The sequence below is a fragment of the Coregonus clupeaformis genome, chromosome 6, assembly GCF_020615455.1.
Source record: "Coregonus clupeaformis isolate EN_2021a chromosome 6, ASM2061545v1, whole genome shotgun sequence".
NCBI classification, from domain to species: domain Eukaryota; kingdom Metazoa; phylum Chordata; class Actinopteri; order Salmoniformes; family Salmonidae; genus Coregonus; species Coregonus clupeaformis.
The window spans coordinates 1,983,982-2,001,072 of NC_059197.1; the positions used below are offsets into that span (position 1 = coordinate 1,983,982).

The window sequence follows — 17,091 nt, forward strand, 5'->3', positions numbered from 1 at the left end:
ATAGCAACACCCACCCGTAGTATGCGCTCCAGCAGGTATATCTCACTGGTCATCCCCAAAGCCAATACCTCCTTTGGCCGCCATTCCTTCCAGTTCTCTGCTGCAAATGACTGGAACGAACTACAAAAATCTCTGAAGCTGGAGACACTTATCTCCCTCACTAACTTTAAGCATCAGTTGTCAGAGCAGCTTACCGATCACTGTACCTGTACACAGCCCATCTGTAATTAGCCCACCCAACTACCTCTTCCCCATATTGTTATTTACATTGTTATTTATTTTGCTCATTTGCACCCCAGTATCTCTATTTGCACATCATCTTCTGCACATCTATCACTCCAGTGTTAATACTAAATTGTAAGTATTTTGCACTATGGCCTATTTATTGCCTTACCTCCATAACTTACTACATTTGCACACACTGTATATAGATTTTCTATTTTCTATTGTGTTATTGACTGTACGTTTTTGTTTATTCCATATGTAACTCTGTGTTGTTGTTGTTTTTAATCGCACTGCTTTGCTTTATCTTGGCCAGGTCGCAGATGTAAATGAGAACTTGTTCTCAACTGGCTTACCTGGTTAAATAAAGGGGGAAAAATATATATATATTTAAAAAAAATATATATATATATCCACTGAATTTTCCTTCCTCATGATGCCATCTATTTTGTGAAGTGCACCAATCCCTCCTGCAGCAAAGCACCCCCACAACATGATGCTGCCACCCCTGTGCTTCACGGTTGGGATGGTGTTCTTCGGCTTGCAAGCTGCCCCCTTTTTCCTCCAAACATAACGATGGTCATTATGGCCAAACAGTTCTATTTTTGTTTCATCAGATGTGTTGTTACTGTTGAAGTCGGAAGTTTACATAATTTTTGAAATTGGATTTTTGGAGAAAAGTTTTAGTTTCAATTTTTATTTTCGCTTTAATGCTGAAAGACCCAGCCACGTTTCATCTTCAATGCCCTTGCTGATGGAAGGAGGGTTTCACTCAAAATCTCACGATACATGGCCCCATTCATTCTTTCCTTTACACGGATCAGTCGTCCTGGTCCCTTTGCAGAAAAACAGCCCCAAAGCATGATGTTTCCAACCCCATGCTTCACAGTAGGTATGGTGTTCTTTGGATGCAACTCAGCATTCTTTTGTCCTCCAAACATGACGAAGTTGAGTTTTTACCAAAAAATTATATTTTGGGTTTCATCTGACCATATGACATTCTCCCAATCCTCTTCTGGATTATCCAAATGCACTTCAGACGGGCCTGGACATGTACTGGCTTAAGCAGGGGGACACGTCTCGCACTGCAGGATTTGAGTCCCTGGCGGCGTAGTGTGCTACTTATGGTAGGCTTTGTTACTTTGGTCCCAGCACTCTGCAGGTCATTCACTAGGTCCCCCCGTGTGGTTCTGGGATTTTTGCTCACTGTTCTTGTGATCATTTTGACCCCACGGGGTGAGATCTTGCGTGGAGCCCCAGATCGAGGGAGATTATCAGTGGTCTTGTATGTCTTCCATTTCCTAATAATTGCTCCCACAGTTGATTTCTTCAAACCAAGCTGCTTACCTATTGCAGATTCAGTCTTCCCAGCCTGGTGCAGGTCTACAATTTTGTTTTTGGTGTCCTTTGACAGCTCTTTGGTCTTGGCCATTGTGGAGTTTGGAGTGTGACTGTTTGAGGTTGTGGACAGGTGTCTTTTATACTGATAACAAGTTCAAACAGGTGCCATTAATACAGGTAACGAGTGGAGGACAGAGGAGCCTCTTAAAGAAGAAGTTACAGGTCTGTGAGAGCCAGAAATCTTGCTTGTTTGTAGGTGACCAAATACTTATTTTCCACCATAATTTGCAAATAAATTCATTAAAAAATCCTACAATGGGATTTTCTGGATTTTTTTTTCTCAATTTGTCTGTCATAGTTGACGTGTACCTATGATGAAAATTACAGGCCTCTCTCATCTTTTTAAGTGGGAGAACTTGCACAATTGGTGGCTGACTAAATACTTTTTTTCCCCACTGTACACTTAGGTTGGAGTCATTAAAACTCATTTTTCATCCAATCCACACATTTCTTGTTAACAAACTATAGTTTTGGCAAGTCGGTTAGGACATCTACTTTGTGCATGACACAAGTAATTTTTCCAACAATTGTTTACGGACAGATTATTTCACTTGTAATTCACTGTATCACAATTCCAGTGGGTCAGAAGTTGACTGTGCCTTTAAACAGCTTGGAAAATTCCAGAAAATGTCATGGCTTTAGAAGCTTCTGATAGGCTAATTGACATCATTTGAGTCAATTGGAGGTGTACCTGTGGATGTATTTCAAGGCCTACCTTCAAACTCAGTGCCTCCTTGCTTGACATCATGGGAAAATCAAAAGAAATCAGCCAAGACCTCAGAAAATTTTTTGTAGACTGTCTGGTTCATCCTTGGGAGCAATTTCCAAACGCCTGAAGGTACCACGTTCATCTGTACAAACAATAGTACGCAAGTATAAACACCATGGGACCACGCAGCCATCATACCGCTCAGGAAGGAGACACGTTCTGTCTCCTAGAGATGAACGTACTTTGGTGCGAAAAGTGCAAATCAATCCCAGAACAACAGCAAAGGACCTTGTGAAGATGAAGGCAGAACTGAAAAGGCGTGTGCGAGCAAGGAGGCCTACAAACCTGACTCAGTTACACCAGCTCTGTCAGGAGGAATGGGCCAAAATTCACCCAACTTATTGTGGGAAGCTTGTGGAAGGCTACCCGAAACGTTTGACCCAAGTTAAACAATTTAAAGGCAATGCTACCAAATACTAATTGAGTGTATGTAAACTTCTGACCCACTGGGAATGTGATGAAAGAAATAAAAGCTGAGATAAATAATTCTCTCCACTATTATTCTGACATTTCACATTCTTAAAATAAAGTGGTGATCCTAACTGACCTAAGACAGGGAATTTTTACTAGGATTAAATGTCAGGAATTGTGAAAAACTGAGTTTAAATGTATTTGGCTAAGGTGCATGTAAACTTCCGACTTCAACTGTAGCTAGCTGCATCTACTTCTATGTTTTTCTGTCGTGCATTATATACAGTGGGGGAAAAAAAGTATTTAGTCAGCCACCAATTGTGCAAGTTCTCCCACTTAAAAAGATGAGAGAGGCCTGTAATTTTCATCATAGGTACACGTCAAATATGACAGACAAAATTATAATTTTTTTCTCCAGAAAATCACATTGTAGGATTTTTTATGAATTTATTTGCAAATTATGGTGGAAAATAAGTATTTGGTCAATAACAAAAGTTTCTCAATACTTTGTTATATACCCTTTGTTGGCAATGACACAGGTCAAACGTTTTCTGGAATTCTTCACAAGGTTTTCACACACTGTTGCTGGTATTTTGGCCCATTCCTCCATGCAGATCTCCTCTAGAGCAGTGATGTTTTGGGGCTGTCGCTGGGCAACACAGACTTTCAACTCCCTCCAAAGATTTTCTATGGGGTTGAGATCTGGAGACTGGCTAGGCCACTCCAGGACCTTGAAATGCTTCTTACGAAGCCACTCCTTCGTTGCCCGGGCGGTGTGTTTGGGATCATTGTCATGCTGAAAGACCCAGCCACGTTTCATCTTCAATGCCCTTGCTGATAGAAGGAGGTTTTCACTCAAAATCTCACGATACATGGCCCCATTCATTCTTTCCATTACACGGATCAGTCGTCCTGGTCCCTTTGCAGAAAAACAGCCCCAAAGCATGATGTTTCCACCCCCATGCTTCACAGTAGGTATGGTGTTCTTTGGATGCAACTCAGCATTCTTTGTCCTCCAAACACGACGAGTTGAGTTTTGACCAAAAAGTTCTATTTTGGTTTCATCTGACATTCTCCCAATCCTCTTCTGGATCATCCAAATGCAAACTAGCAAACTTCAGACGGGCCTGGACATGTACTGGCTTAAGCAGGGGGACACGTCTGGAACTGCAGGATTTGAGTCCCTGGCGGCGTAGTGTGTTACTGATGGTAGGCTTTGTTACTTTGGTCCCAGCTCTCTGCAGGTCATTCACTAGGTCCCCCGTGTGGTTCTGGGATTTTTGCTCACCGTTCTTGTGATCATTATGACCCCTCGGGGTGAGATCTTGCGTGGAGCCCCAGATCGAGGGAGATTATCAGTGGTCTTGTATGTCTTCCATTTCCTAATAATTGCTCCCACAGTTGATTTCTTCAAACCAAGCTGCTTACCTATTGCAGATTCAGTCTTCCCAGCCTGGTGCAGGTCTACAATTTTGTTTCTGGTGTCCTTTGACAGCTCTTTGGTCTTGGCCATAGTGGAGTTTGGAGTGTGACTGTTTGAGGTTGTGGACAGGTGTCTTTTATACTGATAACAAGTTCAAACAGGTTCCATTAATACAGGTAACGAGTGGAGGACAGAGGAGCCTCTTAAAGAAGAAGTTACAGGTCTGTGAGAGCCAGAAATCTTGCTTGTTTGTAGGTGACCAAATACTTATTTTCCACCATAATTTGCAAATAAATTCATAAAAAATCCTACAATGTGATTTTCTGGGAAAAAAAATGTACCTATGATGAAAATTACAGGCCTCTCTCATCTTTTTAAGTGGGAGAACTTGCACAATTGGTGGCTGACTAAATACTTTTTTTCCCCACTGTATGTATTGGATAACGGCATAATCATTTGGTATTGCTTGGGCTCATTAAATGTCTTTAATGTAGGGCTCATTAAAATGTATTCAATGTATGGCTCATCAGGCTCAGGTAGCATCAGGCTTGAATTTTCAATCAAAGCTCTAATCAAATCCAGACATAGGCTTATTTATATGCTTTATAATGCTTTTGAAGGACACTTCCGATTTGGCGGGAAATACCAGGTCAAAAGTGATTTATTCTCGGGATGGAACATTTGTAAAATACTGGGAAAATATTCAACCCTAATCTGTACACAATTCCTGGAAGCTGAAAATGTCACAGTTCTTCCATGGCCTGCATACTCACCAGACATGTCACCCATTGAGCATGTTTGGGATGCTCTGGATCGACGTGTACGACAGCACGTTCCAGTTCCTGCCAATATCCAGCAGCTTCACACAGCCATTGAAGAGGAGTGGGACAACATTCCACAGGTCACAATCAACATCCTGATCAACTCAATATGAAGGGGATGTGTTGCGCTGCATGAGGCAAATGGTGGTCACACCAGATACGGACTGGTTTTCTGATCCAAACCCCTACTTTTTTTTAAAGGTATCTGTGACCAACAGATGCATATCTGTATTCCCAGTCATGTGAAATCCATAGATTAGGGACTGATTTCCTTATATGAATTGTAACTCACTTAAACCTTTGAAATGGTTGCACGTATATTCATATTTTTGTTCAGTGTATATGTACAAAGAAACAAGACCGAAAAGACCTACAGCTCATTAAACTAAGGCAGTGCACCATTAATGACCATCTAAGAGGCTGATTCATTTAAATCTAACTTTCAATTTCTGGCAGCAATCAATTGTATGAGCAGCTTTCTTCCTCTTATGGATGGTTACCAAATAATATTGTTTGAAAGATTATTGTCCCTGATGAGCACTGCTCTACCACAGTCAAGTCATTCTAATATACAAAAACGTGTATTATTGTTCATAGTCTAAAATATGTGGTACATTCTTTAGAACAAGGTCTTAGTGGCTGACTGCTGCATGTATGCAGTAGAGTGAGAATTACAAAGTGACAATGAATGTCACATCAGGATCAGCCTTGGTGGAAAACACTTGCATGTGTCTATTCTGAGGGTTTGTACGTATCTATAATGTCCACACAGTTGCTGGAGTGAAAATTGCTTCACTCCAGGTGGAAACACGCACGCACACACGTCTCTTGTCAAGTGAATCATATCGTCAAACATCCTTATCTTAGAATTAAGCCACAGTTAAAGCACCACAATACCTGCATGTCACAAACAGGCCACACTTCTAGGTGAAATTGAGTGTCAAGAAACAGAAAACTGTGACTGAAGATGTGTGACTGAAGGAGACACAAATCTCCTCGTAATACACCTTGCAGGAAAAGTTTTCATTCTTTTGTAAAATAACTGATGCAGCAACGTTGGTGCATGGAAATGACAATTGTATATTATTGGCTAGAAGAAACGGTCACTAGAAGACAACACACCTTTACTCATAGATCCTATTTCAATCTTATCTTATACATTTGGCACAATAACGTAATACTATGCCAAGAGGCAGAATGAGAAAAACTAGTCAGTAGCTCAAACTGAAGTGACCCTCCTGAGATGTGACAGCGCACTCCTTTGTCTAGAACTTCAATTAGATAATTGACAGGTGCATGTGGAAAGTGTGACAATCAATTACCATCCCTCTCTCTTCTTGGTCTTCATTTCATTGCAGAATGTCTTCAGGAGGAGAGGCAGATGCAAAAGATGTGTCACTCAAAGGAGAATAAGTAATTAGAGGTTAACCCTTTGCAGAGGCAAAATCAAGTAATGTGCACACACTGTCAAGTAGTCTAGATTTAACTCAAAACCCTTGATAACTACGTAAGTGAAATTCCAAAGCAGATTTAGTTATTCTTCAGACATTAAATTGCTTTGCAGTAACAGGGTACAATGGCATTTTCTCTCAGGTATATTTAGCTATCAACCTTTCAGACAGTAGCTGAGCTTTCAGACAGATGCCTGAAGAAAATCTTTAATTAGATATTGTGAACTGAATCAGACAATGGCAGACTAGATACAAATTTAGCAGCAAAAGAACACGTTGTTTCAGACAGAGAAAACTGATGTCATTGCAGGTTTCGGGGTGTGTCCTCCTCATAACTACCTGGTAGATGGTAAAAGCCTGGCCCCTACTGGCGTATGTTAAGTGACCGCATCTTCATATAGGAGGACAAGGACAACCTGATAGCCTTGTTCTTGATTAATTAAGTCATGGTATTGCTGAATCCATTCCATGTAATAGTTTCTAAAAAACAGTTGAAATCTGAGAAATACAAAACTACTGTATATGGGTCAAAATTAATTTACAGTTACCTAACAAAAGCTTAGCAACATGTTCCTGCATAGTCAAACTCATAGGTTGCACTATTTTGTTCACTACCTACCTGATTGGTCAGTATTGAGCAAAACTGCAGAGAAAAAGGCTGTACATTTATTATGACGGTTACATTTTATGAGTAGGCCAACTCCTTTGTCCTCCAATAGTTACCTCACTGACTGAAAATGGTGCTGAAAACACTCCCACAGCCACAGGGCAGTACGTCCTGCAGTCCAAGCAACTTGGTGTTTCTTTCTGTCCCATCATATCTCCTTGCTTATCAAATAGTTTTAGTGATTTATCTCCAGGGTCAGAAGTAAGAGAAGGTGAGAACATTTCAAGTCTATCCCCATTTCTGACCACAAAGCCACATTGGGGTAAAAAAAACTAATGAAAGCAGAGAACAGGACTAAAGGAATAAACCGTGTTTAGGTTTAGAAATGTGTCATGGCATTTTTTATTAAAGTTATGCATAACGTTCCAACTTGATCATTTATAAATGTGTGAACTTTGTGACATTATCAGATCACTGGCACATCAGCAGTAGCATGGGCAGCACAGAGGGGGAAACCAGGCTTTATTACCAACAGGAGAGGGAGGGATGAGTTTAAGACGGGTGTAGAAATGCACTGAGGACCAGGACAGAGCCCCTGACTTTGCCCTGCTGCTTAAACACCAGCCTATAGGGGCTCCACACAAAGTGCAACTCTATGCCCACTCTATGCCCTCTCAGTCCAAGCATATTCTTCCTGTGTTCATTAACGATAGGATACCATGTGCACCGATGTGGGTGGAGCGGGTTGAGCAGCCTAAAAGGAGGTCGAAATGGCCAAAAAAAAGCATGCAAGCAACATGGGAAAACACAAAAAAAGATAAAATAAATACATCTTGGGAAAAAAAACAACGTAATACATTATCTTAAAATGTTCCTTTTTCTTCTCGCTTCTGTTTTTGTGTTTAATATATATCCTAAACACACAGCTTTGTACATTTTGGTATAGTTCTGTTTCTTGCAGGGATGACTAGGAGTAGAGAGAAAGGAGGGGAGGCACTGGGCGACCCACAGCCATTGGAGTGGGGACACGCAGCAGTGGAGGGGGGGCAGGTGGGGCTGGGTTTGGGACAGTCCCTCTTCCCTGATTGCCTTGTGCTGACGGAGGGGGCGGGGGGAGAGATCCAGAGAAACCCCCCTTCCTCCAACTGTCTCTCGCTCATGCTCAGTCTCTCGGGGAGAACCACGGTGGGAGGAGGAGGAGGAAAGTACTCAGCAGTTGATTGGACAAGCTAATAGAGGACATCCAGGTCAACGGCAGAAATCAACTCTTCCATCTTCACGTCCTCCCTTACGGCCTGATGCAGGGGCCTGGGAGGGGTGGGATTTCCGCGACTATCTCTTATCTAGGAACAAGGTAATAACAGAAAGGGCCAGGGCAGTCAGACCATAAACAATAACTCAGCGGTCAAGCCTCACATGCTCTTGGGTTTCCTAATAAATACTGAAACACTGAAAGAGGGAAAAGGAATCAGTAAGACTAGAGCCATGTTACCTTTGTTATCGTCCACGTCTGTCGATGACCTGGCCGGCCTTTGGCGCAGTAGACTGTGATACTTGGCCTCTACCTCCTGAGAGAAAGCATTAACGTCACATTTACAAATCAACGTTACTAATGAACCCTTAACGGCACCGCGGAAATCTAATTAACATAATACAAAAATCCCCATAAAAATCTGTCTGTTTAAGCTAGAGATATGTTTTTTTGCATGGGCTACGCCTCAATCCACCCTTCTGCATCTGCGGTGAAAGGTGGCAGAGCTAGAGCGATGTTAGTCAGACCATGAGACATCCCGAAAATCGGTCTTCTATGTCAGTCACCCACTCAACCAGTCACCCACCCAGTCAACTAACCAACCAACCAGTCAGTCAGTCAACCAACCAACCAGTCACCTAGTCAGTCACCCACCCATCCAGTCAACCAACCAACCACTCAGTCAACCAATCAACCAGTCAATCAGTCAACCAACCACCCAACCCAGTCAGTCAACCAACCAACCAACCAGTCACCTAGTCAGTCACCCACCCAATCAACCAACCAACCAACAAGTCAACCAACCAACCAGTCACCTAGTCAGTCACCCACCCACCCACCCATCCAGTCAACCAAACAGTCAGTCAACCCGTCAGTCAATCAGTCAACCAACCAACCAGTCAGTCAGCAAATCAACCAGTCAGCAAATAAATCAACCAGTCAGTCAACCAACCAACCAACCAGTGAGTCAGTCATTCACAAACCAACCAACCAACCAACCATCCAACCATCCATCCATCCATCCCACGTGTGCGTACCTTGAGGTGGTTGAGGTTGGTCTGCAGGTTGCGGATGTGGGACAGGACCTGACGGCTAAAGCTGGAGATGCTACCTGCCTGTGAGGCGGAGGAGAACCTCAGGCTGATCCCAGAGTCTCCGGCCCCGCAGCCCCGCGAGGCGCTCAGCTGCTTCCCCGTGGCCTGGAGGTCGTCGTCCGTGCTGCTCTCCCCCGAGCCACCGTAGCCCTCCAGGACCAGGTACCCTGCTGGGAGACACAACAACACGGTCCAACTCATTAGGCACCAAAGGGATGAAAACGGATTGAAACAGCGAGGGACTAACTGAACTTGTCCATAGAATAAAACGCTGTTTTTTGTTTTCCGTCGCAAAATGTATTGCTACGAGGTGCCATAATGAATACGACCAAGCTGAGTCTCTGCTGTTCAGCACACCTACGCACTGGCGGTCCGCAAACCTAGAGCAACCTAGCACAGGGTTCTTAAATTCTGGGAAACCCAAGGGTGACAGGGGTGCACATTTGTGTTCTTCTCCAGCACTAACACTCTCCTTATTCAACACGTGGATTGGGAGATTGGTTGGGTGAATCAGGTGTGAGCTAGAAATAAATGTGCACCCCCATGGGTCCCCAAGACCAGGATAAAAAAACACTGATCGCTCTCACACACACACACACACACACACACACACACACACACACACACACACAACTGCAAACTTACCATAATCCTCCGGCGACTCAAAGAAGCCTGTGTCCCCAGACACCAGATCCTGAGCCTGGTCCTCGGGGTGGCTGGCCTGGGTGCACCTCCCTGAGCCATTCTGCACCTCCACCCGGGCCCGGCTGTCCACGGGGGTCCTCAGGGATGTGGTTCTGAGAAGACGCCCGCCCCCTGAGGAGGAGCGCCCGGCGCCCTCGCCGTCCTCCTGCGACATGAGCTGGGTCACCAGGACCTGCTTCAGCGCCGACACTAGAGAAGACAGATACGGTTAGACCAATGGAGGAGTGTGTGTGTGTGATTTTAGATGAATAGATTCCCCACCACATAAAATCTATATATGTAATGTATGTTTAGGGTGGAGAGCTATCCCTGACCAACCGACCTGACCAGGTTCATATAACTCTAACTAGAGTTTTTCCTGGTCAGAAAAGTCTTGACCCACTAAGTATGACACTCCAGACTTGAGACCTTGGCGATTGAGGCAGATGTCCTTTCACTCACATGTCTTTAAGGCATCGTCAGCTCTAGAAGGACTGAAGCCCAGCCTGTCCGATTCGCTGAGCCCGTCTACGGCCATGCGGAAGGGGAGCCTATCTGCGAGGTCCGGGTCCCTGTAAAGCCCCTCCTCCCGGCTGGGCTCCTCCTCTTCGGGCTTGAGTCCTTCAAAGGGGTTAGCATCTGGGAGAGAGGTCTGCATCACGCCTCCAGAGGCAGAGCTGCAGTCTTTATCTGGGGAGAGAACAAGGACACCTAAATGGAAAGTATCAAAAACTCGGTTTCATACATTCCATTCCAGCCATTGAAATAAGCCTGTGACATCAGCCTCCACTGCACATTAACCAATGTCACTAACTGCTACTGAAGAAGTTCTCAAATACACTGATCACTATAGACGGGGGAACATGGAGAGATGGGGTGCTAGTTTAGATACCTATAGACTGGCTGCTTCCAGAGGAGATGCAGTCCGGTTCCTTACTGAGTCGGGCGACGCCTGCAGTGATGATCTCCATACCGTCTCGCGCTCCACTGACACGGTGGGAGAGAACACAGAGTCCGTTTCAGGAGAAGCAAGGTCATGGTCATCATAAAATACATTTGCTGATTAATAAAACCAACGACGTTTTATACTGAGAGGAGGAACGTACTCTGTTTGAGGTAAGGGGATGTTTGGCTTCACTTTCATGGCGTCCGCTCTCTGGGTGATCTGCCGCTGCCACCTGGTGGAGGGAGGATGACAACACACAGACAGACCGACCGACAGAAAGACAAACACAGATACAGGCAGACAGACACACAAGACAGACAGAGGCGAATAGACTGTGGGTAAAAGGTGTTCCTTACCACAGACCTAGGATCAGATAACCCTACCTCCATTGCTAACCTTCACTATTAAGACAGGTAAGAAAAAGATCTGACTCTGTATCAGTGGTTAGGGGCAACTTCTGCCTACTCCAGTGAATTAAGCTAAACTGAATGGGTTTTTTAAAGTTGTGGCTATAATGACTAAACCACAGTGTCAGGAGGACTCACATTCTCTGCTCTGATACGGTCTGGGCCATCAGCTCGTAGATTTGGGCCCCGTTGTCCGACATTGAGAGAACAAAGAATGACTTGTTGTCTGTTGGGAGAGGGAATAGCAGGAAAACAGGTTCAGACTCCTGGTTGTGTCTCAAATCACACCCTATTCCCCATATAGTGCACTACTTTTGACAGCAGTCACATAGGGCTGCCACATAGGGCACTGGTCAAAAGTAGTGCACTATTTAGGGGGATAGGGTGTAATTTGAGCTGGGAGTCATTGTGTTAACAAGTTTGGATCTAACTCAAACAGATTTCAATAGAACACTAGAATGGACATTGGCATTCCAGGTAGCATGACTACAGGGTGGCCATCTTGGTCAGGGAAACTAATGGTATGACTGTATCTCTATGGTAACTCACCTGTGGCCACAGAGCGCACCAGCACCGCGTTGAGCTTGATGATGGGGCTGAAGATGTGCTTGGTGTCGGCGGTGCCCGACAGGTTTTTGCTGTGGCACTTGAGGATGAGGCGCTCGTCCTGCTTCTGCAGCAGTACCAGGATGTCCTCCAGGAGCAGGGTGTACAGCTCTGAGACCAGAAGAAGAGGGGATTTAACCACAGAATTACATAGAACACTACAATGGACATAGACATCACAATTATATTAGTATTATATCTCATTAGGCAACAATCGTGTTTCTTTTATAATTTATCCCATTACATCATGTTGTATGTCTTAGGGGCCAGGAGTTTTTCCTGACCACATGACCTGAGATGGAATTAGTCCGGGCCCTGTTTGCAGTTGTAGTCTACAACTAGGGCCAAGAGTTTTCCCTGGTTGTATCGCATTGGTCAGGAAAAACCTCCTTGACCCTACTTATCCACATAAACGCCAGATAAAGTCGAAAGCATACCAATAGTCTTGTCCTTGTTGACCTTCCATGACAGTGGTCCCTCGTGGACCATCTTCTTCTTGGTCAGGTCCAGGTTCTGAGCGTGGAGGGAGGAAAGGTCAAAAAGGTGAGATTAGCTGGGTTTATTTGTTTAGTCAGATCCCTATTAGCTTTCACTTTGGAAACAGGTACCCTTCCACCCCAAAGAATGGAGCTGCATGATCTAGTCCAATTTCGAGCACTACCAGCAGACATTTAAACAAATAATTTGCCCTTTCATAACTGCAGTGGCTCCCCTGCAGAAACAAAAACAAAGTAAAATGTTGTGGGTAGACTGCAGACTAAAAGAGCAGTATTGCGGGCAGGAGTAGAAAACGCTTTATAGATCGCCTCACCTTGAGCTCTGAAATCACGGGGTTCTCTGTCTGCTTCAGAGACGAGAGGTCTAGCCTCCTCTGGTAGTCCTCCAGTCTCTGTGGGATATGAGAGAGAGAGAGAGAGAGAGAGAGAGAGAGAGAGAGAGAGAGAGAGAGAGAGAGAGAGAGAGAGAGAGAGAGAGAGAGAGAGAGAGAGAGAGAGAGAGAGAGAGAGAGAGAGAGAGAGAGAGAGAGAGAGAGAGAGAGAGAGAGAGAGAGAGAGAGAGAGAGAGAGAGAGAGAGAGAGAGAGAGAGAGAGAGAGAGAGAGAGAGAGAGAGAGAGAGAGAGAGAGAGAGAGAGAGAGAGAGAGAGAGAGAGAGAGAGAGAGAGAGAGAGAGAGAGAGAGAGAAAAAGAGAGAGAGAGAAAAAGAGAGAGGGAGAAAAAGAGAGCGCGAAAGAGAGAGGCACACACAGAACACCAGGCGTAAACTGGATGCTGTGCTGCTATAGGCACTATTACACTCTAACCAAGAGACACAAACCCCATATTTTCCCTGCAATCAATCACCTGCCATCATCTCTGCTTGCTCTCAGAGGAACAGTGGGAGAAAAGAGAGGACAGATTTTGGAGTGTGAGAAGCACTCTAGGCAGAGCTGGGGTGAGATAGGGGAGACAGAGGGGTTAGGCTGTGCTACCCCCCCCCCCCCGATCCCAGATTACGCTAAATCACACCTACCTGTTTGTTTTCAGACTCCTTCACCGCTTGGTTGACGTGGTTGAGGATATTCCTGCAGCAGTCGCCCGCCTTCTTTACCTTGTCTTTCTCCACGGTGTCATCTGAAATGAAATTACGAGAGAGAGAGAGAGAGAGGGGGATGAAGATTCTGTGGAGAAAAACAGAAGAAAAAAAACTGCCTCTGTGGGGAACTGCCCAACAAATTAATATTTTCCTGCATCCATTAGCAGCTGATCATACTCGGAAATTAAGACCAAGTAGAGGGCATTAACATTCCTTAATGGCTGGTTATACTTTATTTTTAGTGCATTTTATTTCCGGAGAACTAAACCTTATGGGACCCAAATAATGCGAGAACATCTCCCAAAATGTGCATTACCGACTTTGGAAAATGCCAAAATAATAATCTCTGTTTAACCGAGAGCACAGCTGTAATTCACTATTGTTGGCGCGATGCCAGCTCGCCCGGTTCACTGAAAAGGCCCTAGTTTAGACATGATGTGCACATATCAATTACCATTGCATACACAGTGATGAGCTGCGCACACACACACAGAGAGAGCGAGGGCGGTCACTGGGGGACCACATCGGAAGGACACTGCTATCATTAACGCTGCTGTAAGCGCACTGCCCTGCATCACTGTGATGGTCTGCTTTGAGCCCAGTGCCATCACTACTCATCACTACTCTAATACCCTTTCTACATTAACATGCCAAACGGAACCGAACCGTACTGTGCTAGCTCATTTACTATGGTGGGTGTGTAGCCAGCCCAGTACAGCTTGGCTTAGTAGAGTGAAAGTGGTTTAGGAGTGTGTGTGTGGCCCACCTGTGTACTTGGCAATGTTCTCCAGTAGGAGAGGGTACTTGGTGAGCCTCTGCATCTCCACAGGAATGATGTCCTTCAGTTGGAGTCTTCGACACAGTCGGTTACTCTCAGCCTCCTGCAAACGCACAGTGAAGTTAGGAAAGAAGGCCACAGGAATGATGAAGAGCAACAAAACAGGGACGATGCATCCTTTTCGCTCATGTATATACTTCGCCAACCAGTGACTTTAGCCTTGACAGAGCTACATCTTGAATGGTTACTTTCTACAACGTTTTTAATGTGTCATTTACTTAAAATGAATTTGAACTTCACTTAAAATAAACAAATCATTTTCAAATGCTACCACTGAACTACACATGCTTCCCTCAAACATCCCATAGCCGGTCATATACATTGTACTGTACAGTCTGCAGAAGTTGATTACACAGTCAAATACCTGACCTAAACCTCGAGTAACAGGCAGTGCCCAATAGCCCCATGTGTATTACAGTTCCTGGGCTGCCCCCCCTGTCCATACCGCCTCCTCCTCTCTCCTCCATTTACCTGCATGAAGGAGGTGAAGCGCGAGTCCTTCTTCTGCCTGCTCTTGATGAGCTCCAGAGCAAAGGGCTGGTTGCTGCAGAATGTGCCCACCGCCTGCTTGATCTTCTCCTCCTCTCCCCCGCTGAACTGGAAAACACAGGCGAGCCAGGCGGATCGGGGTCAGTCACCATGGCAACTGCATGTCGCCAAGCCAACCCCCTGGTTGTTGCGTGTGGTGGCACAGTGTGCCAGATCGAGGGCTCTAAATCTGCCTGTACATGCTTTAGCCAATTCCCTCTGACTATCATTGTCGCCATGATTCTGTCATTGCTATATTTTGGTTATCATGGTTGTTTCCGCCGTGATAGCTGATGTGTGGTGAGCGTTCTGGCACAAATGGTTGCCGTGCATCATCCGAGTGGATGCTTCACATTGGCGGTGGATAACGTGAGTTTCCCCTTTCTATGTAAGCACTTTGAGCATCTGGAAAAGCGCTATATAAAGCCAATTAATTGTTATTATACATGTATAGACAGAGGGGTTTGATAAAGCACGTATAGATCTGGGACCAGGTTAGTGGATGGGTTCCACCAGTCCATCTGTGCCACACTATCATTTCACAATTGTACTTCCATTCCGCAAAACACAGCAACCATCTTTACCCTCCAGTTCAAAGCCAATTAAAAAGATAAGCAATCCCATACAAAAAAGTGGATGTTTATTCCGCAGTGAAAAGCAATTTCAGGCAATGGCACAGCTTTTGTGGATTGTGAGAGAGAGAGAGAAAGACTTCTCTCCAACAACACAATTATTACATAAATCATATTCCGTTGGGGAAAAGGCTTCAAAAGAAAAAAGAAAAGAGCTGTACTCACCCAGGACAGCAAGTCATCTCCTATTTGGTCGATTACGGATGTCTCATTCCTTTTCCGAATTGTTGCCATTTGCTCAGATATCGAAACTGAAATTCAAAATGAAAGGGAATGTAAGAGGGTCATTCTGTCATTGTCTGTGTGTGTGTGTGTGGGGAAGGGGGAGATGCATGTCATATCAAAGTGGAAAAGTGTGTGTGTATGTGTGCGTACATGCTAGTGGTTGTGCATGTACATGCCTGTGTGTGTGTGTATATATATGTGTGTGTGTGTGTGTGTGTGTGTGTGTGTGTGTGTGTGTGTGTGTGTGTGTGTGTGTGTGTGTGTGTGTGTGTGTGTGTGTGTGTGTGTGTGTGTGTGTGTGCGTGTGCGTGAGCTTATGTCTGTGCGTGCATGTACCATGCAGTTGAACAATGTCCTCCAGGTTGGTGAAGATGTTCTTGACGTCGGCAGGAGGCAGTATGGCCTCTCTGGTGAGCTTCTGGTAGAAGATGTTGTCCAGCACTTTGAGCATCCGCAGGTGGGCCCTCTCAGTGTAGAACAGCTCTGTAGACACAGACAGACAGCTCTCATCATTATTGCAGACACATACTGATAAATGACTACATTAGACAACCATAAATGAGCGATAAAGAGTGATACTGAGAATGGTTATTTCAGCTTGTTCTTTGGGGGTTTTGGCACAGGTTCCTATAATGCATTTGTAAAAGCAATATACAAATAAAGTTTGTTTGAGTTCGCAGTTGTTACACTGTTAGCTGCATGTCTGTTTATTGCACTCTTAACTCTTTACACTCATACCTGGGTTCAAATAGCAGATTTGGACACTGATAAGCGCCTAAATTGGAATGCAGTGCCTGTACAGTAACATGCTATACATGACGTCAGAGTTCAAGGTCTCCGCTTCACAGCGCAGTATTGGTTTTTATTGACAGCGGTCTTGAACTGGAACACCGATCGCGACAAGTTGCGCCCATCCCTCCCGCTAATTGGTAAACGTTGGAATTTGTTTGTCGTCTGAATGAGGGAAATGCTGTAAATGCATTATGACAAAGAGGACTATGTATTTTGAAAGATGAGACGTTGAGGATTATAATAAATACCGCTTTGATGTTATACAAGCAAGTCAAACACCCGTTAGTCCAAATGTGCACTTCATATTTTATATTTCCAAACTCATTTAATATACAGTGCCAACGTTAATGATCACTATGCTTGATGTACAGTTACAAGATGACTTGGTGTCATACCCTGGGTTGTTCAG

General features: G+C 44.6%; 1 protein-coding gene across 6 annotated transcripts in view; it reads right to left on the minus strand.

Moving 5' to 3' along the window:
- Positions 1-6,673: 6,673 nt before the first annotated feature.
- Positions 6,674-17,091, minus strand: part of arhgef12a (Rho guanine nucleotide exchange factor (GEF) 12a) — a 73,254-nt gene continuing 62,836 nt past the window's right edge. For all 6 annotated transcript variants that reach the window (XM_041877339.2, XM_041877341.2, XM_041877340.2 and 3 more), the window contains 16 exons: positions 16,227-16,373; positions 15,831-15,916; positions 14,977-15,102; positions 14,434-14,548; positions 13,605-13,705; positions 12,906-12,983; positions 12,532-12,607; positions 12,038-12,205; positions 11,627-11,714; positions 11,242-11,313; positions 11,028-11,122; positions 10,598-10,825; positions 10,097-10,345; positions 9,395-9,621; positions 8,598-8,673; positions 6,674-8,448 (listed from right to left, as the gene is read on the minus strand). In XM_041877339.2, the coding sequence (XP_041733273.1) occupies positions 8,438-8,448; positions 8,598-8,673; positions 9,395-9,621; positions 10,097-10,345; positions 10,598-10,825; positions 11,028-11,122; positions 11,242-11,313; positions 11,627-11,714; positions 12,038-12,205; positions 12,532-12,607; positions 12,906-12,983; positions 13,605-13,705; positions 14,434-14,548; positions 14,977-15,102; positions 15,831-15,916; positions 16,227-16,373 (1,943 nt within the window). In that variant the 3' untranslated portion in view covers positions 6,674-8,437. The remainder of the gene's footprint in view (positions 8,449-8,597; positions 8,674-9,394; positions 9,622-10,096; positions 10,346-10,597; positions 10,826-11,027; positions 11,123-11,241; positions 11,314-11,626; positions 11,715-12,037; positions 12,206-12,531; positions 12,608-12,905; positions 12,984-13,604; positions 13,706-14,433; positions 14,549-14,976; positions 15,103-15,830; positions 15,917-16,226; positions 16,374-17,091) is intronic.